Raw genomic sequence first — 27,138 nt, 5'->3', positions numbered from 1 at the left:
CCATTGGAATTGCTCAATTGCACCTGCCGTCAAACAAAATGCTTTTGGTCAATTTCAATAGACTAATCGATTAATTAAGTTTGTTAAAGTGACTCTAATGCCCGTATCTTCAGAAATTATTTCATTGGCTATTGAGCATCTAAAGATAATTTTAAGGAAGTCTTAAATATAAGGCCTGACTATGAATATCGGCATAAGTCTCTGTTTTTTATTTCTGCTTCTTCCTAAACTGATGCATACTGTATAATAAGTTAAAATGAAACAAGCGTACATCTGTTTCACTTCAACTTATTATACTATGTGCACCAGTTCACAGAGAAGGAAAAACAGACCTATTAGTTCAACAACACTGTACGCTGTTACGTAGTATCAGTTACTGATTAAACGGAAATCTGCCGAAGTTCTACTTTATCGATAAATTTACATAAAAATTTGCGCTTCTCTATTTTTTCCATTTTAGAAATTTACATAGAAATTAACTGTTAACATGTATGTATAAAATGTTGTTTTTCTTGAATCGGATCTGCATAGTATTTTTTTATTACTCCATGTTTTTAATAGTACTCTTTCGTGTTGCTATCAACATAATAATGTAATATTTATAATAGTAATAATATAAGACGATGATATGATAATACATATGACGATAATGTATATAATTATTATATTTTAGAATATAAAGATTATGTTGTTTCTAACAATACTCTTAAATAAAAACGCTTCTTTAGAAGTTTAGTTAGGAAATGAGAAAAGAGTACAAGTCGTATTTCCCCTCATTTTATTTGTAATTCGATTATTTTTAATTCTATGAATAACTTCAAGTAGCGTTAAAAAAATTAGAACGCAATGCAGATTATTCGCATTATTTAAGAATTCTATGATCATTTTTCTCTCGTATTTTCGACGTTTTATATATATGTGTGTGTGTGTGTGTGTGTGTGTGTGTGTGTGTGTGTGTGTGTCGTGCGTGCGTGCGTACATGCGTGCGTGCGTGCGTGCGTGTGTGTGTGTGTGTATATTGATATTCTATGGTAGATATTATTTTAACATTTTGAAAAGTCTATTTATCCGGGATTTACAAACATTATTCTCTATTCTGTTATAAGGTTTGCTCTTCGTAGCTAAACATTTTGCGTTTTATATTTTATATTCTTTTCTCTCCAATGTCTAATTAATCATATATCTTATTTCAAGCGCTGAAAGTACGATGTAGCACGACTGCGAGGAACATTTATAATCTATTTTTTGTCCGTATCTTTTTATACCTCACTTTTATAAATTCGATACATAAAAATATATCATTTTATTACTAGGAAAAGTGATTTCTCAATTTACTTTTTTTCTTTTAAATAATGATTATCTGTAACAAAAAATATTTTCTTGATAATAATCTTAAAATATACTTACAACTTTTAGAAAAATTCATTGTTATGTACTTAAAACAAAAATTCTATAAATTTATTCTATAAATTTTATAATATTTTTCAAAAAAATCAAATTTATTTAATAATCTCGATCGAAATATTAAATTTATTAGGATTCAGAATACATTCAAAATAAATTTGACGTAATGATGGATTTGCGGATATATGAACTTTTGAAACAAACAGTTGAAACAAATATAAATTATTATTTGCATAGAATATGTATTTTCCTATGTGTTAATGCGCGTATTTAACATACAGTTTACATGTATTATAAAATCTCAAAAATAAATGCGCGCATTTATAGGAGCAAGGAATGAATACGGCCCTACGTAATTTCAAATTCGCGTCCCTCGCCAACTTCAGAGTTAAAGACTCGGAGCGCCGGCAGTTGTTTCGCTGTCGCGCGCGCGTTCCTCGCGCTCGCTTTTTCTTTTTCGTTTTGTTGTCGCGCGAAGACCCGTAATTTCGGAGCGAACCGTTTTCTGGGTTATGTACCGGACGTCTCGGCGCGATTATGTAATAAATAGGGGCCTGGTCGGTCGAGGCCCTGTGCCCTCGGGGCCACCGAGAAGTGAGAACTCGCAACCAAGGTAGAGGCCACTGGTCAGTGCACTCGTTTCTCTCGCGCGGTTAGCATCGCGGTCGGCCGTCTTGCGGAAATTCTGCAAAGAAATCCTCACACTATGATACACTAGTTTCGATCTATGTAAGTAACAGTTTCTTTTCTCTTTTTTGCGACTTTAAATTTAGCCGCACGATATATATTTTATGATAAAGATTTGAATAGAAGATATATCACGCGGAAAAAATATGGAGGACCGTTATGAGTGATGATTCGTTTTTTCTTCGTGATATAACGGATTGACGGAAAGAGAATACGAAGGCTTTTTTGTAAAATTTATCACAGGAAATATATATATATATATATATTTCTACGATATACTCTAACACGTACAATAAATTGATAAACACCATTAATTTTGCATAATATATTATTATATGCATGAAATAGCTTTCAATATATTATTATATTTATGATTATTGTGTTTGCCAGGAAAAGATATCGCTTATTTATTCATACATATAAATACCAAAGAATTTAAAATTAAGTACTGAATACTATCATTGCTAATATACACGCAGGGCATGTATTTGCAATATTTTTATTTTAAATACAGTATTTATATAATACGATTGTATTCTATATTTTATATTTCAGCGTAGTACATAAAAGTATTATGTATAATATTTTGTACTTCAAATTGAAAGATCGAATATATTCTGTAATTCATACAATAAGATTGATTGTCATTCTTAGAATTTGAAATAGAAAATACTTTTAGTCGTTTTTTGAAATATTGAAATATTTAATTTTGAAGCATAAAATACAAAATGTTTTTATACTCACATACATGCTCTACTGAAGTACAAAGTACAAAATACAATTGTGTGACAAATGTTGTTTTTCAAATAAAAGTATTTTAAATATACATGTCCAACTGTGTATATACGATATTCATTTCGTGCGTGTCGCAACTTATTGTTATGGTGTTTGGGAAAACTAGTGTGCATACTAAATGCAATTGAATGCAAATCATTTCAAATGTTAATAAATAATTTAATCCTTTAATTATATATACTTTGTTGTCACGATAATTTCAAAAGGATTAAATTATTTATTAACACTGAAAATATGTAAATCGATTTACATTCTATTGCCAGTGTTGCGCTAGTTTTCCCTCGTGGAAAACGCTATTAGTTATTCCAAATGGGGATTTTCTCCATATGCGAAGCATCGTCGTAACACGGGGAGTGCTTTCCCGCTTATCTAAAAAGCGCAGAAGCGTTTGCCGAGTCTCGATAGTCCCTTAATCGCGTGAAGAAACAATTCTGGGAGTATAAACGATAATAACGACGAAACTGCCGGCCGGCGTACAGACGATAATTGAGCCGTCCGAAAAAGCGGGTCGACATTCCAAGGTTTTAATTAAAAAAAAATAAACGCCGTTAATCCTCACTCTTCGTGTACATACATGCGATACATACATAGGTGATACGAGAAATGCCAGAAATGTATTATGTAATACCTATTGAATATTACTTTAATATTATTGCACACGGAAAGAACAATTTGGCTGTAAAGTCTAAAAAGGAGGATGTTAAAAAAAGGCCGATTTTTGCCTAAAAAAGTGTAAATAAAAAGAATAGCGTTTTTTATAGATTTCGACCTCCTGAATATGATAATGTCAATAAAAGTTCGAGATCGGAGAACATTTTTAAAAATTGAGCATAAATGATATATTTGAACAAATTTCAATATTCTCGCTTACTTTTCAAGATGTTTCTCCAAATGCCATGAACTTTTTAGTTATTTTACTATATTCAGATGGTCAAAATCTGCAAAAAACGTTATTTCTTTTACTTGCATCTTTTTGGGCAAAAATCTGTCCTTTTTTGAAGGATATTAAAAAAGGTTCCATTTTTGGTTAAAAAAGACATAAGTAAAAGAAATAGGTTTTTTGTAAGTTTAAATATAGTTCATGAAAACTAACACTAAATAGAAAAATTATGTGAAAAAATATGTATTAATTAATATTAAATCAACATTTTGATTCTTTGTTGGGGTCATTGTCAGTGCAAATTAACTTATTACTCATAGAGCTGTAATAAATACGAAGTTTTAAGTTATATAATATATTAAGATGATAATACAGTTCTGTGATTTATTTGACACTTTAAGAAGATCTTAAATACAAGAATCAACTATGAATACCAATCATGAAATTATGCAAAGTCATACATTCACGCTGGTATCACGCTATCTATCGCACTTCAAAATCGCTATCGGTTGACGTACGACGGTATTGACATTTCAAAGATTTAGGACTAAAGGTCTAAGACGACTTTACGTTTCATTTGTTCCGACACGAGGGTCGCGTTTCATTATGAAACAGGGACTGAATACGGAATTTTGTTCACTGATTACATCAACGGCGCGCATCTTTCCCTTTAAAACTCAACTCTGAAAGTCCTTAATTATACCAGTATTGGTGGAAGGAGGTCGAATATCGGTATACAACATAAAATTTTCATAATATCGGCATACATAATTTTTCGATGTTATATCGATTTTTTATCGAACCAATATTGCAAAATAAGTCAAATTTGTAATCTCGACATGTACAACATATAATCTTACAAAAGAAATTAGGAGTATAAGAAAAAGATAAATTAAAGTACATAATAAAACTATATATTATAATTAATTAAAATCGAATTCATCCACGTTATTTTCTTGCAACTTTTCCTGTAAAATATGATTGATTCAACAATATTGCGATGTCAGTTAATATAAAAATAATAAATATATATAATAACGTAGAGTTAATATCTACATACATATACATCTCTTGATATTTATACCAGTTGGTTTTTATTTTAGTTACGTTAAATGAAAATACGTGGACATGTAATCGATATTTTTTACACCGATCGTTTCTAACGCGATGGAAGCGATCTTATCTCACGAGAATCATAAATTCACATTCATCATCCTAATCATAAATTTGGCTTTAAATGTACGGCATAAATATAAATATTTCTTCTTGCGACTTTTATATATAATGCGAGGAGCTCCAGTGGCTTTATTGCGATTAAATATTACAAAATATTTAGATCGCAATTTAATTATACGCTTCAGTGCGTGTTTAGAATCAGTATTTCTATAATAATAACAAAGCAATTATTACGTGTACATACTTTTATGTATGTATGTTTATAGTATTAAAATAATAATTTTTTTTACCGTGAAGAAAAGCCCCGGTCTGTTGCAAAGTCTCTGAGGGCGAAAAGTAAAAGCCAAGTTCTCTATAATTAATTTACCTAGTACAAGTTTAGAAGCGCTTTATGTTCCGTATAATTTGTTCTGACTAATATTAAATTTGCTTAAGGTTTTCACACGTAAGTGGCGGATATCATGCCAACGAAGAAAAGCGAGCAGTGGTATGTGGATTGGATCGTTGAAGCGGGTGTATGTACCGATCTACCTGAAAGTCTTCAAAGTAAAGACGAAGTTCTGCTCCGCTTGGACAATTTACTCCGTCAGCAAGGTGCGTCAATTTATCTATCGTATAATTTGCGCTTCGTTCTTTTCATTTTACGTTTACTTTGAAAATCTAACATTAAACGTGAGATAGATATGTGAATTTTTTGTTGATTTCAAACGCGCATGCGTTGCCATAATCATTTGAAAAGGAGCAAGTCTTTTGCTCTTGAATTTAATATTACATACATATATTGTTATCGGCTTGCAATTTATTTCTGAGAATTAATTCAATTTAAATGAATGTATATTGTATAGTAGTTCAATATCTTAACACTTGGACCGGTAAGGCGCTTTGTATTTCAAGTTTTAATATATAGTTTTATTTTAATATTTTATTAACATCTGAAATAAAAAGAGTAAATTAATTGCAGCACGTTTTTTTTTGGCATAAAAAAACTCTTTATAAGTTACAAAGTAAATTAACTAAATTTTTATATTAGACATAATCGTATCATTCTTTGCCTCTTACTTCGAAAATTGTTATAAATTTAATACGTATTGTATTTTTGGCTATTAAAATAATTTTTCTTTCACGTTAAATAACTTAATGGAAACATCTTGCTTATCAAGACCTCATAAGATAGGATTACTATTTTGATTCGAATACTGTCAAAGCAACAAGCATTATTTTGCCACTATTTATTATCATCGATCATTATCGATCATCATCGAGATATAAATCATTTGTCGACGGTGACGAACGAATCGGTTGTGTAAGCATGCTGGTAAAAAAGTTTGTAACATTCTTTTGGTACGAGTCGATAGTGACTCAGTTGATTTTCTTCCATCAAGCGGAAAAAAATGACGAAGCCAACAACGGTGAAGCGTTGAACTTTACAGACGCGTATACAGAGAACTCTCGATTATACAAAAAATGTATTATCGATCGAATCTTCGAAAACGTTGTAGGCATAAGAGGAAAAGATATCATATATCTTTTTCTCTTATGCCATAAACAATTAACATGCAGGCACATTGTGAAAAATTTATTAAGGATTAAATAGTATTTGGAAAAAAAAACAGTAGATATATTATTATTCCAAAAAATACATGAATAAAATTTAAATTACTAAACAGGATTATTTTTCTTAATTGATTATTCTCGGTCTGATACGATTATAATTGTTTTAAATTATTTGATACAATTATCTAATACAATTATAATTGTTTTAAATTATTTTATTATTTTATACTAATTATTTTACATCAAATAACGAAAATATGGAACATATACAATATTTACTTCTCTTGGAACTAATAATCAACTATCAACAGAATAAAGAAATAATTTACCCTTTGAACATACACTTATTATTGGTCTTCAATGTTTGACATACATTACGCGTGTAGATGTATTTGTGTATGTGTATCTACAGATGGCTGGAACATGTTCACACATGGTTTCGCTTTAAACCGTATCAAGGTTCTTCCCAAATGTACTCCACGATAAAATCTGTTATTGTAGAAGCCAGGGTCGCGCATGATTACAATATTCCGGGCTGTAATAAAAGAAGATGCTATCGACATATCACGCACGTCGTTTATTTTTGAAGGCTTAACATTTTTAGCAAAATAGAAGGTGAAAAAGAGAGAGGAGAGAGAGAGAGAGAGAGAGAGAGAGAGAGAGAAGTGGCGTGCAAAGGAAAAACCTCTTAAGGAAATATGCAAATGAGGATAAAAGACGAAGATCGTAGTTCACGGTTTTGTGAAAATATTTTTCATGTGATTTTATCGAAAGTTTCACAGTCTCTACATCGTGTGTGACAAGATTTTTTTCACAACCTAACCCTTATAAAATATTTTTACCTAATAATTCTTGCGTATCAAAACATCATATCGTTTAAATTTTTTATTAATATCATAATCTATTTAAAAATAAATTAACAGTTTATAATTGAGCAACCAAAGCTGCGATTAATTCTATTTTAATACCTGTTATTATATGCTCTTATACAGGCATAATTTATAAAAAAACATTAAATGTTACGGTTATTCCTTTTCTCTGTTGCGCAACTTTTTGTGCAAATTAATTAATTTCAAATGATCAAGATGATGATGAATTACAGTTTCAAAAATAAAACTGATTGTTATCGTTTCATTTGAAATTTTGAATGTCAGCATGATCACTTTTGTATTTTATCTTCTTCGAAAATATTTAGAGCAACTTTTATCGTACTGTGGAAAGATTAAATCTAAGAAGTGTGTCATTGATCCCTCATTAAAGAACGTGATAATATCATTATCATGATGAGAATCATTCGAGAAAGTAAAATTTGTAATATTTTTTTCTGTTAAATATTAATGAATTTCGAAATAATTTTAAATTGTCGATAATTTTTTTTAAGCTTGAGATTCCGTGTTATATACAGGGAAATGTATTGAATATTTACATAAAGAATACGGGAGCATTAAAGGTTAAATATCGACACAACGGAACGTCGACCAAAATAGATGACATTTTGTTTATAGAACTGTGATCTTTACATCGGCCATGTCTCGTTTGTCAAGGCTCGATCTGATGAGGCGAGTAACGATATAACCAAATACGATCAAAGCGAATGTAACACGCGCATGAAAAATTAAAACTCGCGGCAAATAACAGCAATAAATTTTTACGGAAACTGTACTCTATAATATTTATACTCTGTAATAAACTGTATAAACAGTTTAAACACTTTCGTAATATTAAACAACTTGTAACTTTACAACAGAAATTTTTCTACAAAAAAATATGACAAACGATTGATTTAGCATTAAAATGTCACTAAGATGCTTAGATACAATGAGATCTGCAAAAAATACCTGAACGTATATACTTTTTTTTTCACTAAAATGTTACAATCTTTTTTTCTAGTGTATCATTCTCTCGTTCGTCATACCGTGACTGTGCAAAACAATTCAGTTACCGTTATGGAATCAGATTTATTCTTTTACTATAATATCATATTATAGATCCTACTAGAGTAATGACGTTGCAAATCAGATTAATCTTCTTTTTTAGATATATAAATATGATATAATATGTAATATTATATCGTAGTGAGATAATAAATCTGATATATACATATATATTTAACCGAAATATCTTACAAGAAATATATCTTGCAAGAGCTTCTAAATAAAGAAAGATAATACTAGTTTATGATTTATTTTATTTCTTTGACTTGTGCATACTGTTAAATTTATATGTTAAATTATATCCAATTTGAATTATTTTTAAACATTTCTATAAGTACCACCACTCTCTTACTCAATATTTTATTAATTTTATTAAAACAATGGAGTTAAATAATTTAGTTTAAAAAAATGTGTTAAATTTGACTTAAATTTATTTATATACTAAAAATTTATATATTAAAGTTATTTATATACTAAATGCATACGTACTTAGTAAACAAAAATGTGTACGTTAACACGTAGATGTTATTTACTTTGGGACTAATTACAAAAATAGATTGATTTATATTTTGACATATACAGAAATTAAATAATAAAATATTATTTTTAACCCAAAGGATTGAAGTGTTTCTTTGGTATCTAACAGTGTTGAAATCTGTTGAAACCAGACTAGCAACAAATAAAGCTTCCATGAAACTAACATTAAGTAAATTTTATTTAATTTTGTTTAATTAATTAAAGTTTGCTTTATTAATTTTGTAACATATTAAAAGAAAAAAAGTTAATTATTGCATAATATGCTGTAGACTTTTGTCTTAGTTTTTTACGAAAAAAGGAAAACATTTTTATTTCTCTGACTGATATATATTAACTCTCTTGATCGAAACTTCTATTCCGGCACAATCCATTTGCCGAGAAAGCATTCCTCTGTACGAACGTTTTTTTTTTAACTATGTGACGTTGAATTTTTTATACATGCATTTTATACACTAAAAGTTGTGCACACTGCCACTTAAAATTCCATTATTCATTGTGTCGTATCTCACATTCTCTACGAATATATTTTTTTCAGTAATATATAGTATCTTATGAATCATATTTATAAATAATTTTACATATTAATTGGAAAAGATATATGCAAGTTCATCTGTGTACTATTTAATAATAAAATAACGGTTTTTTTTTCTATTATTCTTGGTATGCATTGCAATTTGTCAAGTTTATAAAAAGAATTCGATAAAAGGCTACAGGCAAACATTGCACTGATTCAGGTTACAATCTGAACCGCGCTGTATAAGTATAGTCGATAGATAAGCAGGATATAACGTTAATAACGTGACGATACCAGAACGGAAAGGCGTGCTCCGTGAGTCGGGTGGCGACGCGGCAGCTTAATTTAGAAATTATCGTCTCACCATCGGGACGAAGGTCCTGTTGCCAAAGGAAGGGCTCGAATGGTTACCTCGCATGCCTGCCAACCGACGCGATAATCGATCTCGTTTTACCGTCGGCTTACTTTAAAAATAGATACCGTGTACACCTTGCGCCTATATACCATGTTCGTTTAATCTGCGGACAATGATTTACCCCGCGAAGGACTATGATAAGTCCGCTTAATCATACTACTGCACTACTGAATTACGCGCCTTATTGTTAGCCACGCGCTTTACCTTCGTGCCAGGTTTCAATTTTAAACTAAATGGATAGATCATAGGGTCTGTTTTTTTTGTAGCTGAACTAGTGTACACTTTTGGAACTTAAAGTAAAACAAGTATATATTTAATATTTAGCGAAAACGAGAAAAAGTTATGCAATCTTGTATAGGAATAAAAAACAGACTTATAATATAATAACTTCTTATACATACTCAGCGCTTTTCAATAATAATAGCAAAAATATTTATTTTATCGCGATATAGAAAAATATTTCAAAAAGTATTTCTCCTCTCTTTTCTTCTTTCTCTCTCTCTCTCTCTCTCTCTCTCTCTCTCTCTCTCTCTCTCCCTCTCTCTTGTAGATATCACAACTTACTTATAAACAATAAGTAACCCTGTTTGCACAGTAATGGCTTCTTAAATTTATATACAAACTGTATAATCCGATTTCTTATGTTACAGATGATGAGCTTACGGGAATGCATGCTGCAGACAAGAGGCATTTTACCGCAAAGAAAAGAGGAGATAGCAAAGTGCGTTATAAAAAGGTAAGCAAATACATAGCTCGAAGAAATAGGTTAAAGAATTTTTTCATACAACAGCAGCTAATTGTCTGAAATAATTATACCGTGTTTACTGAGTCCAAAAATTATATATAAAATATTATACACACAGTTATCGTAAATATTTGGATAACGCAATTTGCAGATTAGTTAATCTGTTTTCGAATTACAAGCAACTAATGTTAGAAGCGATTTTAATTATAAACACACAATATAAGTTCGCATTAATTGATCAACACACTTTCGAGCTTTTTTTCAATGGCAGATTTTCTTCAGAACAAGATTTTAGCTGACACTTTTATGAAACTTTAACGCTTGTGCATTAAAGTTAATTTTTACTTGTTGCAATTTTAAATTTTATATCTCTGCAGTAAATTCACTATTTTCATTGAAGGGGGGAGGGAATATCCTACTTACAACTGCATAAATTTCGAGAAATACAAATGAGTAATTAATAACGCTGGGAATGCGTGGGCATGCGAGACAACAGAACTTGCCACTAACTACAAGAAGCCGAGTTGTGTATGCGGTGGTGCAAGAAATCGAGACAGAGAGTAATGATATGTCCTTCAACGTCATGCCATGATGCATGTTAGCTTGTCTCTAAGCTACATGCCCAAGGTGCTAACTTACAAGATATGTATAGACATATTAATGCGACTCTATCTCGATTGTTACTGTTTAGAATTGTTCGATACATTTCGCGCATTTATAAAGTAAACGTAATAAAAAATTACTTTATTACGATCCCATAAAGAAACAATCAGAAACCGATAACAATAAAAAAAAAATCGAAAATAATTTACGGGTTATTAAAGAATAATTAATTTATCTAAGCGCGTCTTATATTAAAGAGGATGGTAATAATTATTATGGAGTTAAAGAGTTAAGACAATGCTCGACAAAGATGATCTGACAATTTAATAATTGGGTTACGAACAAGTAAAGATTGAGTGCGAAGATGTCAAGTGCAATGACATATTATTGTTCCCTTATTCAAAGATACGCAACTCAAAATGTTCTGCAGAATAAGGTAACTATATTTTAACTTGAAAGAAAATTATTGACTAATCAAATAATATCAGCAAAAAGGATATATTTTTAACGTGATCGTTTCTATTATTTTTGTTTTACAATCTTTTTTAACAATTTTGACGATTTAAACCATCCTTTTTGAATTTTGACGTTTTGATGATTTTTTTAAAGTTAAAAAAGTTTACTTTCGGTGATTGATAGGTTAATGGGATTGATAGGAAACTGATAAGAGATGATTGAGTTGTGCCATTTTTAAAGGAAGCACTATGATGTTACGGTTTACATTCGTGTCGACTCCATTGAGGCACAGACAAGCTTTATCCATGCATCAGTCTTTTTGCTTTTTAAAAATTCCTTTTTTCACGTCATTTACACATTGAAGAATGAGAAAATACTGAAATATATACTTGAGTTAGCGATGTAAAAATATAACCCGGTAATTAAGAAATTGTCGTATAACATAAAATTTTCGCCTGATTTACAGTAAAATATTGCTACTCTTTAAACAATTAATTAATTATTAATAAAAATGTCTGGTGATTAATTGTATTGTGCGATTTGTCACACAATATCGTTCAAGCCTTGAAATAGTCAGCTTATCTATCAACCTTGAATGAATGACCATTTATCCTACGACGTCGCCATTATGTCACGAATGTCTGGCAATCAAGTTAGATCTCGCGATGCCGGAAATTAAGTTTACTGCTATATTATTCAATTTCTTTGTTATCGATAATAAATAATATATAGGCTTCACACACACACACACACATACATATTTTTTGTATATAAATACTATGATTAAACGAAGATATCTAAAAAGAAATTATAGGAAATTTTTCTTCTCTAATCTAATAAAGTGTAATTAATTATCTACTTTATACTTATTACAAATAAGTTTTATTTGTGTTATATAATAACATAAATATATATTCTTATTTTTTATTCTAAAATTAGATTATTTTTTATTTTAAGATATAAATAATAATAATAATAAAATTTTACAAAACAAATCGAGATCAAACCTGTCGTATAAATATTGTCGTATCTTGTATAATTTATCGTAATTACGAAGAAAATGTTCGTTGAAAAACTTTAAAATTGAGGGAAAAGTGCGTGCTTATCTGTAGTTTAATTTTTATAAATGACGAGAAGTCTCCATTTTTACATATAGATAAAACTTGAACGAAGAAGTAGGACACAGATGGATAGTTAATTCGTTATCTCCGCGATGAGAATATTTCGTGCTACTGAACATATTTAACGAGAAAACTGTATATAAATGTTACATCGGTTTTGCAAATATAGCTGAATATGGCAATGTAGATAAGTGTAAGATATATGTACATCGGTAATGTATGACGATGCGACTGACCACATCAACGAGTGAAATACAACCCTAATGTTTACAGGACGATCTTAGATCGACCGTTACATTACGCACAGTCGTTATAGAAAGCGTGTTTGTCACGTAAAGTGTGTAAATCAATCACATTGAAAAGCCTCAAAGCCCTTGGATGCCGATTCTTTCTCTTTCTTTAAATAGAGATATCTATATTGCCTTCCAAAGCAGGCCTATAATACAAGTATACAGTGGCTTTGTTTTTATTATTGCAATCGCAGTTTCTTTGTATAAAATCTAATAAATAAATATAGAAAAGGTACATTAATTAAATCCGTAATGAAGTTTAAAAGAAACCGAGAAGGAACGTACATATTTTATTCTTTAAAAATAAAATATTTGTTTCGGATGGATAATGGATTTTACAGTGAACGTAATAATACATCACACTTTAAGAAGCTTTTCATAGCCGTCTTCTATTAAGAAAACGTACAATCAGATCAGCGATGTAGAAACCATTTCTATGATGAGTCACGACGTCAGTTATTTTGAAGCAGTTCTTTACAAATGTATCTGACTTTTTAAGAACAGTGTAACCTTAATTTTTCTGTTAATAATAAAAGATATGACCTTTTTGTAAGACAAAAAATTGTAATATCGAAATTTGAATGTTTAATCTTCTTTTTGCATAAACGATCGCTTTTTTTCTCATTACATACAAACGCAAAAGCAACTTGATTGTTTTATGTAGAAAAAAGAAACTAAACATTCAAAATTCGATATAATTGTTTCGTCTTATAGAAGACATCGTCTTATACAATATAACGCTAATTTTCTGATAGATCCTTGAGTGACATGTAGCTTTTAAACTTGGAAAACGATGCGGATGCTACTCGTTAAAACGTTCATTCAAATTGCTCCGAGAGTCTAGAGAAGCAGCAATTAGTGCGGCGTATTCACAATGCATCTACGTCACAGCGCATCGAGTGTATCGTTGAAGTTGAGATGATTCTTCTGTGAATAATTTTAACGGCCGTGCCAGAAAATTACCAATTTGTGGCAATCGAAATACAAAATAACAAGGAGTGAGAATATGAAGAAGCACGATTAAGAGAAATACAATCGATAAATAAAACGAGAGCGAAGTGAGAGAAAAACTTGCGCGTTCTCGTTGCCCCTGTTACTTGAATCAATTGAAACGAATCGTTTCGAGACTTTTGCGGACGAATTTACGATAATTGAATCAACCGGCGAAAGTGTTTCTTTTGATCGCAGGAATAAAGGCAGGCTTTTTCCCCATCCGCGAAAATTAAAGCTTTCCACGACAAGCGAAAACTTCACTCGTAAAGTTGCATGTACGCATCTAACTTCTCGGAGTAACAATTGCATTAACAACGTTAAGGGATGAGATAGCGTGGATTGTAATTACATTTGGCATGAAGAAGTGATATATTGCGAAATAAATTCTCGAGCTTCTTATCCCGTGTCTAAAATATTTTCCGGTATTCTGAGAAAGCGTTAATTGATTCCTTTCAATCGCGTCCGCGTAACAAAAAGGGGTCGTTGCTCCGTTTCCGATTTCAGGAAGCACTATGTCTTAGGTCGCCTTGTCAGATATCAAACCGTTAATTCCTGAACTGTTAGGACTGATGTGCATGCAAGGACAACTTCCGGGTGGGGGCGATCGGTCGCGTTACCAAAGCTGAAGTGTGGCGCGCGGGGCCAGATACGAGCAGAGTTCTATCCTTCGTGAAACGCGAATCGTGTGGCCAAACTTAAGCGTGGCCCGAAACGTTCGTTATGATATCAGACAACCGGCATGATTCACCGCGCCATGGCACGCGAGTGCATCCTAAATATCTTCCGAAATGAAGCGGACTTGATAGAGCGTTAACCGCTCCCGAGCGAGCCGCGTAACTTCCACGCGATGCGCGATGGCGCGATGGCACCGATTTAATAGATACGCGAAAACGGGGTAGAAATCGATAGTCGGACGAAAAACGTCGAAAAATCGGCGAACAGCTGAAATGAGGTAGGCAGCAGTTTTATCACTTTCAGGATAAATTCTTTTGGAGCAATTGAAAGAATACATTCGTAACAACAAATTCGTATTAACGTGTGCTTAGTACATAATGTGTGCTTAGTAAATAATAAATTAAATTTGAGTCGAATGTAATTTTCTTGAGTTAAATTGTTTAACTCTATCGTTTTAGTTAAATTAACAACGTAAATTAATGAAGTAGGAGCCCTATAGAAATAGTATAGTGGTGACCTATAGAAATGAGTAAATAACTCAAATTGATTATAATTTGACATTATCAATGTAACAATGTATATAAATAGAAGTACAAACAACAAGTGCCTTTACAATGGATATTCCATTTGTGTGTGTATTATTTATAATAGATTTTAATTATATTTAAAATGAATTTTAAAAAACATTTTATAGTAAAAAACTATTATTTACACCTAGAATTTGCAAATAATAATTTTTGTCTGACGGACACATTTGACGTACAATTTGTATCAGCGAAAGAAGAAAAACATTAATTAAGGCAAATGCGTAACGGTAAGTAATTGTTTACGTCCCGCGAATAGTGTCGTTTAAGTGATATCCTGAAGAAGGAACATAGAAGTGGAATTTCGTAATTGGAGTATATTATTTACATCGCGCAAACAATTTTGCAAAGAAGATATCGAAATGGAATTTTGTAGCTAGATTATTATTCACGCAGCGTAACTATCTATAATTAATACTATCTGTGTGCGTTTTAGCGTTTAATCGCACAATATTAATTAGAATAATAACTGTGATTATAATTAGCTTGTAATGAATACCTTCTGGTTTAATTTAATTGGACAACAGTTTTTATTATTTTTATACGTGCCGTTTTTTATAACGCTATTGTGTATTCATAAGAAAAAAATAGAGTTGCTCACGGCGAAATGAAGACTGCGAATCGTGAAAACGTGGAATCGATTCTCCACGGTACTAACCTAATTCTATGCACGTGCTCCGTTGGTGAGAGAAAACGTACTTGCGATTCACTCTCGATTACTTCCGCTACTCAATCCGAAGGATTTTGATCATTTAATACGATTATCGAATTATAATTCCTTTTTTAATAAGCACATCTTAATTGGCAAGCTCTTGACTAACGTCTGTGTTAACTTTCTCCACTTTGAATTTTTTTACATAAAAACAAAATATGAGAATAAAGTAATTATAATTATTTATTGCTACTATAATATGTATAACGATAAAAAAGTTGGCTACAAAATTTTATATTTCAAATTATTAGTAATGTATACGAAAAATAAACTCTTGAGTATTAGTTACATTTTATTAAATACTAAAAGTAATAATTAAAATAATAATTCAAAATGACGATCTTTAGTTTTGATACTTTAAAGAGTTTCGGGAATGCATTAACGATAGCTGCACATCTTTTTACACATAAATTCTCTGAGACAATCAATAGAACGAACTTAGTTCGTCAAACCAAAAGATTGTCAAGATGATAATCTTTTAGTGCAGTCTTTTTGGTATTTAATAAGGTATAATTAACATTTCAAAGTTTGTTTTTTTAAATATATGTTACTATTTAGATAACAAACTGACGTTGTTTAAAACATCAAAATGATGAAAAACAAGCTGATGTTAACATTATCACTTTGACGTTTTAAACAACGTTAGCTTGTTGTCTGGATAATGATTGGATAAACACACAAAATTTTGTGGCTAAAATTTTTGTCGCCTTATACATGTAAAAATAATATAATATTATAATTTAAATATAATACGTAATAATACACGTAATAATAATAAATAATTCGTAATATATAACGATATCGCCGTTTATTCTCTTGGTGTTATCCCTGTCATGCTTTGACACAACTCAGTGTATCGTAATCTATATTATATTATACTAATGCTGTTTAATCCAGTGGCTTACGGGGCCATCATTTTCTAGCTGCAGTATCAAGCATTTTGGTCAATGTTGTTAATGTTTTATACCATTAAATATAATTGCAACGATCAGACGATACAGTGTGAGTATCACGTGCGTATATATGTATGAATCCAACACTTCATTATCGACAGCTCATTGTTTATTTGTGCGAACACAGCAGATCCAAACGCACCAGAGCTTTTGTTGGAAATTCAGTGATACCGTAATGAAATTCCTGGTTCGTCACATTGCATGCACGTTCTTGCGTGCTGCCATTTATTCTCGGAGATCACTTTTCGTATTATTCCTTCATTTGATATCGTGGATTTGAATATTGATAATTAAATTATCAATTATTAGATTACGTAAAAAGGTTTTTTTTTTCTAATTTAACTTTGCAGTATTGACTTCTAGAATCATTGAATATAAAAGAATTTCTGTTAATTATGTCAATTATTGCCTAATACTTTCCGATATAATTATCGAATTATTTATTTCTTATCTTATCACTAAATCAATACGAATATCTGACTTTGAGAGAATGTTACTGCACAGAGTGTCACAGTGAAAATGTAATTCATCGCGATATAATTCCGCATTATTACATTTCTTTATCCTCTTACTTCCGTCTTACACTAGTCTCACGTTCTATGTACTGCAAAAACTACTGCCATATTTCGCCGAAATGGTACGTTAGAGGTTGCACTTTGCAGTCTCGCACGAGTTGCAAACAACCCTAGTATCGCGATTCTCTCTGTATATACTGGGCATCTCGGAACTGGCGGAAGCAGAGATAGCTTCGTACACAGTTTCCTCCGAAAAGCGATTTATAACGAACATAATATATCATCAGGAAAGAGTGTTGACTGTATTTTGAGAATAAAACTTCGCGATATACTTATATCTTACAATTAGAGGTTTACTGATTTGTTTATATCTCTATCTCTGATTTGTCTATATCTTTTTGTTAGTAGTTATTACGAAGAGCACGATAGAAAATAAAAGTTGTATTACTTTAAATGGATATCTTTGTTAAAGAAATAATATTTTATTATTTTAACTGATAATTTGTTGAAGAAAACTGATAAGTGTATTTTTATATTTTAGTATTTTAAATGCAAAATTTATTTTAATTAATGTAAATTGTAGTATAATTTAGGGAATAAAAAAAGTTTAACAATTAGTTAAAATGTTAATATAATAAAATAGAGACAAAGATGAGTTTCTTTTTTTTTGCTACAAAGCATCGCTTTTGTAGGGAATTAAGTTACTCTTCATAAAATTTTGAGATTGAGCAAAAAGCTTAATTGAACGTTTGAATATAAAATCACATTTCCTAGTGTTACAGACAAATTGGAGAAATTATTCAAACATTTTTAAGTGAATATTTATTTTATTACTCATTCGAATGCATCTACTTTAATTAATTTTATGATTCTCTTTTTCTTTTTTAAATATTTGGATATGAAAGTATTAAAAATTTGTGTCAATAACATTTATTCAATATGTCATTTATCGATTATTTTGTGCGTTATGTTTTCCATCAAGTTTTTTAAATATCTCATTTGCATTATTCGAAGCCATCATAATGACATGTAATTTTTTTCCGCTATACGCGATATAATATTCCAAACTAATTTTCTATATTATATGATTCTCTACACATTTCGAAATTTATTTTCTATATCTTGTAATCTATTTTGTCACATAATATAGGAATAAATATTAGGTTGAAAGGAAAATAGTGTCGTATTTTTAGGTCAAAATTGTATATACAATATATTCGTTAAAAATAAACGAAGTTTAAATTTTAAAAAAAGATTTTAAAAAAGTTTAAAATCTCTACTTTCAGAAGGTTGTTGTGTTTTTTGAGTTTTTGTGAGTTTAGTAATTTTTACATATATATAGAAAATTACGAGCACATGGATGGGAAATTTTCTTTTCACTTCATGAATTTGTCACGTGCCCAAAAAAGACTTACCAATTTTTCAATTTTCTAACGTAAAAATTTAAAGTTTTATCTACAAAATTATTTTTTAAACACTTAAACTACTAAGATACTTAGTAACTATAAGTTACTAAGATTTTTTTCCGTTACTGAGTTATCGCGAGTTAAATAAAAGGAGCATTTTGACTCCGATTGTTTTATTGAAATTTGAATTTCGTCCACTTTTAACGAATATATTTTATACCTATATAATTTCGAACAAACAAAATACGACATTAATTTCCTTTCAATCTAATAACGTGTTGAAAAATTCAGAAATTCGTGGGATTGATGGATTGGAGCAGGTAAAAGGGTAAAAATCCGTTGAGGGTTAAGAAACCTTACTCTCATGCTCTTTACGGTCGACAGTTTCAAAGAGTCCTGAAGGACGATACGAGCGCTTGTGTTGGGGCGAATCAAAAGTTACTGGTGGCGGGGGTGCTTCGAGACGGTTGGCTGGCTGGTGGGGGTGAACGTGCCAGCCTGTATAAGGCTCTGCCACGCGGTCGCACCGCCACAGTCAGTCTGGTCGAAAACATTCGTAGGCGAGAGAAATCGCGTGTCGTCACGACGCCGTCTTGGAGTTGATTTCACAACAACTGTCTTTATGATTTCGTGATATTGTCGGCAGTGTTATCGGCAAGTGTGAAAATTAATGTGAAAATCAAAGTTACGCTCAAGTCGCGTTAAGGAGAGATTTTGAACACAAGTGTGATCGAGCAAGTTTGATCTATCAGTTTTAATCCTCATATTTACTAAATATCCATTGATTGTTTTGTGACTGGAGCAATTATCTCCAGAGAGATCTTTGACTGTTGATCTGCGAAAATGTGTTGTGGCAAATAAAATGTGATTAATTTTCGTTTGTGACGAAATTAACGTCCACGTGCGTCCAGGATGCAGTTAGTCGCGTGGATGACGTTTCTTTGTTTTTCCTTCGTGAGATCGTTCCGTTTCTGATTCGCGATCCGATTCGCGAGAGATTATCTCGATCTCGCGATGCTGCGCTAACATTTCTACGCATGAGTGACTCTCATAATTCTCATTTCTGTCACCTTGGCTTCATCCGTGGGAACTCGCCGGAAGAGCATTCGTGTCACGTGATGACAACGTCGTCAGCTGACGGTCAGCGTCCTTCCTCGAGGTTGGTACTCCTTCCATATCCGTTACCGTCCATTCAATAGTCCATCTCTAATTAAACCGTCACGCTGGAGCGACCGCGTCGCGCCAATTAGTCCATCATGTCGAAACAAGGCGAAGCTTGAATTCACGTTTGGTGAATGTGCATAAAACCGCAGAGATTTTCCTGCTTCTAATGTTGATTTTAAATTCACGTGATCGTGTCGTTCATTGTCTGATTATGCTCGTTTTTGTCAATGTAGTTTAATTTTAATCTCGGTTCAACTAACTCTTCATTTTTTTTTTAGTTGAAAGAATCAGAAAAAGGTGAAGAGTTAGTTGTACCGAAATTAAAGTTTAATCTACGTTCGTAGAAACGGGCACTACGCGATATCCTTTTTTTTTATCACGCGGATTTTTTACGGCCTCAGTCGGAAATCCTTCAAACAAATATTCGGGACGACAAGCCAATGTACGGATCATGCTTGGCTATTTGTTCAGTTTGTGGAATCAAAACTCGTTCGATAAAATCCTTGGAGTACTCGAGTGATCGGCGTACAAATGGACAGCGTTAAAAAGCCTCTCAGGCAAATATTCGAAACAGAAAGTCAGCGTGCGGATCTTATCGAGAGAAGCCCAACTGTTTATTCAATTTGCGCCGCCGAACCGAAATTTATTCTATAAAAGCGCAAACTTTCAGCATGACGATGTTATTTTATTTCAGCAGAGTCGCACTATTATCGCATTATACATGCATTCTGTATATTTGTTTTCATGCGATAAAAGATTCCGTGATAAGATAAAGGATTCTCCACAAATTTAGGTAAAAAAATTAAAATTAAAGTTTAACATTAAAAAGGTAAAATGTTACATTAAATTTTTACATCAAATGACGATTTTTTCTGCGACGAATTCAATTTTTTCGCTTCAGTAAATATGGATCAACGTTCATTGCAGGCAAATTGCATGCTTTATTTCGCGCTTTTTTCCTTCAAACAGAGACACGCGAGCATCTCGTGCGTGTATGGTGAAAGAGTGCTACAGTTAATGAATTAGCCTTGTTTTATAGTTTGTCCGTATGTTACAATTAGTGTTGAGACATTAATCATTTTTATTATCGCCGAAGTGCGTATGGTCTGTGTACTGCAGCTGCGTTTTCACCCTTCCGATTAAATATTTTGCTAGTTCGGACTAGCGATATTCTTGGAGGGTATATGCGATCCATTAGCATTATCGTAGAATAAATAAAAATAATTGATTGCCGTAAGCTCTTCGATATAAATATGGAAAACTTTCATAAATTTCCGATCGCATATAATGTTTTTATGTAAAATCAAATTAAAGCTAGCTTGAAACATCAGTGCAAGCTTCGATGTATTTGTTTTCGAAAGATTTACTTTGAAACGATTTCATCCTTATGTATAATTTATAAAAAATATTTACATTTTTTATAAATATATGTATATTCCTATCTCTAAATGTAGGTATGTTTTATAAAAATATAAATTCCTATAGAAAATTATTTTCATCTTACACAATTAGTTGCCTACACTAACATAGCATTCTCTATTTGATGACTAATTAATTTTAATTGTGTAATTGAATTTACGTTATTTTATTAATAACTACTATTATTTTTATTTCGCTTCTTATACTGTCTCGCGTGTATCTCAAAAATTCTTAATATTTATAAAGTATATAATCAAAAATTCGTTTATGATTATTTGCAATTTTTTGGATCTGCGGTGCCAGAAATGAAAAAGTTAAAAATTTAATTTAACTTTATTGCAAAGCACTATGGAAGAGGCTTAGTAAAAAATAAACGATAATGTAAAGAATGTAATACCGCGCGATACCGTGAGTAATATTTTTGACATTATTAAAGTAGTAATGCGAGTGAATTGTGCATGTTCAATCTTCATTTTGCATAGCTCAACGATAATATAATGCGCGTCTCTGAAATTCGAGTAAACTTTCAAAATTACCACTCTATTTCATACGTTCCGTATATCTATGAATATTTCGAATAGATATTTCTACATTAAACAAAACATAACGCGATAACTTTATACATCAGTCTAGTTTACATTAGTTAAATTCCACAATCTGCAAAATTTTCTTTTTAATAACCACATTGTATTTATTACGTATTATTAACTTAAAATTGTGACAATGGCTGGAACGATAATTGATATTGCATTGAATTGTGAGTGTAAAAAAATTGATTTCTTATCATTTGAGTCTTGGAAACTTAGTTTGTCATAAATTTCACTTATTACTGTCACTCGCGTGAGACGTTTTTTATTGATACACAAAAAGGACAAGTTTGCTGAAGTATTAAAAATTTAGGTAGATACACAGAAAGAACAAATTTGTTGAAGTATTAAAATATTTAGATAGATACAGATCTGAAAATAATTTTGTTAAAATAATGTAGGGAACTCAAGCATTGTGTAAAAGTTTTGATATTCTAGCAATCAACTACGTCCTACGTAATTATTTTGATAGTCCAAAGTTATTTTCAGATCTGTATGTCTACCTAAAATTTTAGACACTTCAGCAAAACCGTTTTTTCCGTGTAATGAATACGAACAGTAATGAATAAAAATTCGAAAGAAAGTTTTGGATAGATTTACCGTACCGCGATAATGAATAATTTGATTCTCAACAATGAAATGGATTGTAGATGAATTGCTATGAGGCGAAGTCGTTGCAACAGCTATCACTGTCGCTATATATCATGTGACAAGAGAGCTTTCCGTTGGAAGAGAATCTATTTCATCCTTCGAAATACTAAACGCTGCGGAGTATATAAACTATGCAGCTAGAACGACGTGATAATTAATGATATGATAAAAGGGAATTGAGTAGTGCTCCTGAATGCGTCTTCTCAAGCGCAATAATTTGTGGCTTATGTAATGAAACCTTTCGTATTAAGGATATTTAAACGACTCTTTCCTTTTTGCCGAATTAATAACATAATTTTAATTTAATTTAACTGTGTATATTCAAGAGTTACGTTTACTTTATTTAAGAGATACATAGGAATGAATAAATACACAAACTATGAGGCACCAGCAAGTGCTGCTATTAATCCTCCTAGAAGGATTCAAATTATAGAATTGACTGACAAAACAAGACAGAACAATATATGGTGTATGGCGAAACTTAAACTCAAGCAGAATAAGAAAATATAAAATATTTATAACTAAAATTACAAAGATAATATATAACGCAATTAATAATTGTTTGATGATAACAAATTGACCGCCACATTACGAAAAAAAAGATAAAGAGGAGGAAGAAAGAAACGGATGAAAGAAAGTAATATAATATATATATTTGGTAGCAATGTAGGAGAATGACTGTAATGATAATTATGTAAATCTATCGTGGCCGTTGTAACCACTTTTCTGATATTTTACAGACATTTATATCTGAAGTACGACAGCACACACACACACACACACACACACACACACATTGCGATACTTTAGCTGGATAGATAACGACACGTGTTTCCATTAGGTTTTCGGTAGTTACGAGTCTATATGACATTTTATTTTATTATTTTCGATCCGGAAATAAATGGAGCGAGATAGCATCCCGAGAGGCTGTCACATTTGGGAGGAATTCCCTCGCAAAGGGGGTAAAAGCCGGCAACCTAGAAATGAAACAGCGTATATTTTTCGCGCGTGCGAAAAAGTTGCAAAACAATGTGAAAATTCATTTTACGACTTCCGGTGGGATTTCGCGGCGCAGTCGCGGTGACGATCAATAATTCCGCGAGAATATTCTCGTTAAATTCCAGTCACCTTTCTTATCGGCGCGTGCTCTCTTTCCCTCCATTTCAATTTCTCGTGATTTCATTTTCGCGACGATTCAATTCCAGAGTTAATCGACGTAGACACCGGCGGAAACGAGGCTGGAGATCGGTTACGGAAGGGACGGGATAGTCGGGGGAACGTCGTTAAAGGAATTGGCCAGAAAGTTCTGTCAAAAACTCGCGCTACAGGATACTACGAAGGATTCCTTAATATCGATTTCCAATTTCAGTTTGATATGTAACCCAAGAAACCTTAAACACTTTTTAATGCATACACAAAAAGGAAAAAAAAAAAAGAAAACACGAATCTTCAATTTGAACGAGGATAAAAGGATCGCCTAACAATTGTATCATTTTTTTATTCTCGTTTTACCGTGACAAAGAGCTTATTGCGTCCTATTCAGACGACAAATGGCATATTGTAAGGTGGTTTTTACATGTTTGTATATGTTTGAATGTTTGTTATAAAGTTTCGGTTATCTACCTCGCGAGGCACAATCATTTTAGCGTGTCTCTTGCTAGAAATCGTTCCCGGATGTTACCTAAACCAATAACGTTCGTGAGTTTATACGCATATTGCTATTAATAACGCTAGAGAGGGAGTGGAATCCATAAGCATAAGTGGAACCGCACGCGTAATAATTCGGCACACGTTGGAGACAAATGCGACTTTGAAAAGCTCCGATTTCCGAAATTGTAGACATATGAAAAAGAAAAATATTGTACACGGATAATCGGATTAGAAATTGCGTCCGGGCTTTTTTGTGCTTGCTGAGAGATTATCGTAACTATACAGTAACTAATTAAATTTAATATCGAATTATACCCGAATTATAATTTGTTTGAGTTATTTTTAATCATTTCTATATGTTACCACTGCTCCTACTCAATGTATTGTTAACTTAACTAAACGAGTTGAACAATTTAATACAGAAAATTTATTAAATTTAATTTCTATTTTTGATTAATTTATTTAATTTAGTTTATTATTAATTTTAGTTAATTATTTACTAATATTAATAATATAATTAATAATTTAATTTTAGTTTATTATTTACTAAATACATATATAATGTAGATGTGTTGTTTACTTTGAAATTAACCACAGAAATGGATTGATTTGCAATTTGACACATTAAATTTAAAAATAACAAAATGATATTTAACTCAAGAGTTGAATTATCACTGCTTTTTTGATATCTAACAATGTATAGTTGCGTAAATCCTAATATAATATTTCTAATTGCACTATGCTTAGCCAAAACAAAAGTCTTAAAAGGATGATTTAATAAGTATATATACAATGCTTTTCTATTTTTTAATGCAATTATCACTATTTTTTTAATAATCCGCATATAATTTATATTTCAGTAAAACAATGAATTTTGCAGAAACTGCTTTAATCAAACAAGATTATACCATATTAATAACGAAAAATTCTTACGTATTTAAGAAATAAGAAGAAATCACCTTATTTTTAGAAAAATTAAACTAATTGATTTCAACATATAATAAAATATTACACAACGAAAATTTAAAAATTTCTATACATTATATTATATTCTCCAATAATTGAACTAGGAAAAGTACAGCAGGTATTGTGGCATGAAATCATGCACAATGCAGAACCGTGGTCAGTCTATGGTTGTGCAGATTTGCTCTGTGAATCAGTACTTCCGCTTACTTTGACGGATTAATTTAAATCCTCCCCCCGAATAAATCACGCGCTCGGTAATCGCGAACACCGGCAAAATTAGCACAAACGCCGCATAAGCTGGACAGCGGCGATATGCCAATGGGCGAACGATTTTTGGCGGGCAGCGTGTTTTTTCGGGGATGAAGTTAATTTGTTTGCCGAAACGATGCGACGAATTCAGAATTTATGATCTCCGTTTATTTCATTGCCGTACATTTCAGCCACGTGCGCAAATCCTGTTCTCATTTAGGAATTTTAATCGATATATCTACTTTTATGCAAAGACAGAGAAAGCTTTAAAAATCGCCAGTAATCAATTTGGAATTTTCACCAACGAATTTCGTGCAAACAAATGCGCGATCAATAGTATAACTTTTTGTAATAAAATCCAGATTAATTTTTATCGATTTTTAGATACATTTTATGTATATTTTGATTTGATTAAATAGCGAACAATAAGTGAACTACAGCGTGAGTGTTTGGATATTTGTAATGTAATAACATCCGATCGATCAAACAATTACAAATGACAGTAACTGAAAGAGACACATATGTGGCTTCAATGTCAATCAAGTATAATAGATACGGAATTGTATACACAATGTTAATTTAGTCTTCAAACATTCTGCTTTTCTAATATTTTAACAAAACGCTATTAATATTTTATTCATTTTAATATTAAAATAGCATTTATGATTTTTAAATACAAAAAAAAATAAATGCATAGATATTTATTTAAAATTTAATTTTACGTGTCAACCGTTTTGAATACATCTTCGTATATCGTATCAGGAACCACAATTGCGTTGGGTTAACCATTGCAATGCGGACAGCCAATCCCTTGACATCGGCGTAATCTGGTACCATCAGGCACCACCGCGAGTTTTCCTACCGAGAATAAATTTCCACCCGCATCCATTTTCAAAAATCGTCTCGGGATTCTGTCGCCCTCACTTTGAAAAATAATTCTCCGGGCTTCATCGCGCACAATGAAGTGGCTCATCGCAGTTTATGATTATTTGCGCGAACGATATTGACCTGATCTGGGAAATTGTTATCGCTTTCGAGAAACTTAATTTGGTGATTTCTCGGTCGCATGCCTTTACTCGCGTCCGCCGATTTTCCCCTTATTCGGCTCCATCTCGTCCTAATAATTTGAGTCTCGAGTAATTGAAGTCTACCGCCTCCTTTTCACCCCCTGCAATCAAAAATATAGGAATCTTCGTTACTCCACGTACGTTTTGTTCACTTTTCTTGGAAGGATATTTATCATTGTTTGCAACTCTTCTCAAGATCATCTCGCGATAATTATTGATCCGTTTGACAGAGAATATGATGAAAGGAATTTTTTTCTCCCTGGAAAATTAGGAGTCTCAGAGACTGAAAGGACGCTCGCACATTTTTTCATCATAACCATCAGCTGATTCAGGATTTTTTCCTCTTGATTGCCATTATAATCGATTATTTTATTCCTACCACATGAAACGTTTCTAAATTTATTTAAATTAAATTAATTTTCCACACACACACACA

At 31.6% G+C, this 27,138-nt stretch overlaps 1 protein-coding gene across 1 annotated transcript in view; it reads left to right on the top strand.

The window, feature by feature from the left end:
* Nucleotides 1-1,890: 1,890 nt before the first annotated feature.
* Nucleotides 1,891-27,138, top strand: part of LOC108756487 (pleckstrin homology domain-containing family G member 5-like) — a 155,838-nt gene continuing 130,590 nt past the window's right edge. The window contains exons 1-3 of the mRNA XM_018500350.1: nt 1,891-2,133; nt 5,378-5,536; nt 10,547-10,632. Coding sequence (XP_018355852.1) covers nt 5,404-5,536; nt 10,547-10,632 — 219 coding nt within the window. The 5' untranslated portion in view covers nt 1,891-2,133; nt 5,378-5,403. The remainder of the gene's footprint in view (nt 2,134-5,377; nt 5,537-10,546; nt 10,633-27,138) is intronic.

This window comes from Trachymyrmex septentrionalis, unplaced genomic scaffold (assembly GCF_001594115.1).
Source record: "Trachymyrmex septentrionalis isolate Tsep2-gDNA-1 unplaced genomic scaffold, Tsep1.0 scaffold127, whole genome shotgun sequence".
In the NCBI taxonomy this organism is placed as follows: domain Eukaryota; kingdom Metazoa; phylum Arthropoda; class Insecta; order Hymenoptera; family Formicidae; genus Trachymyrmex; species Trachymyrmex septentrionalis.
This window is presented reverse-complemented; position numbering and strand designations above follow the sequence as displayed.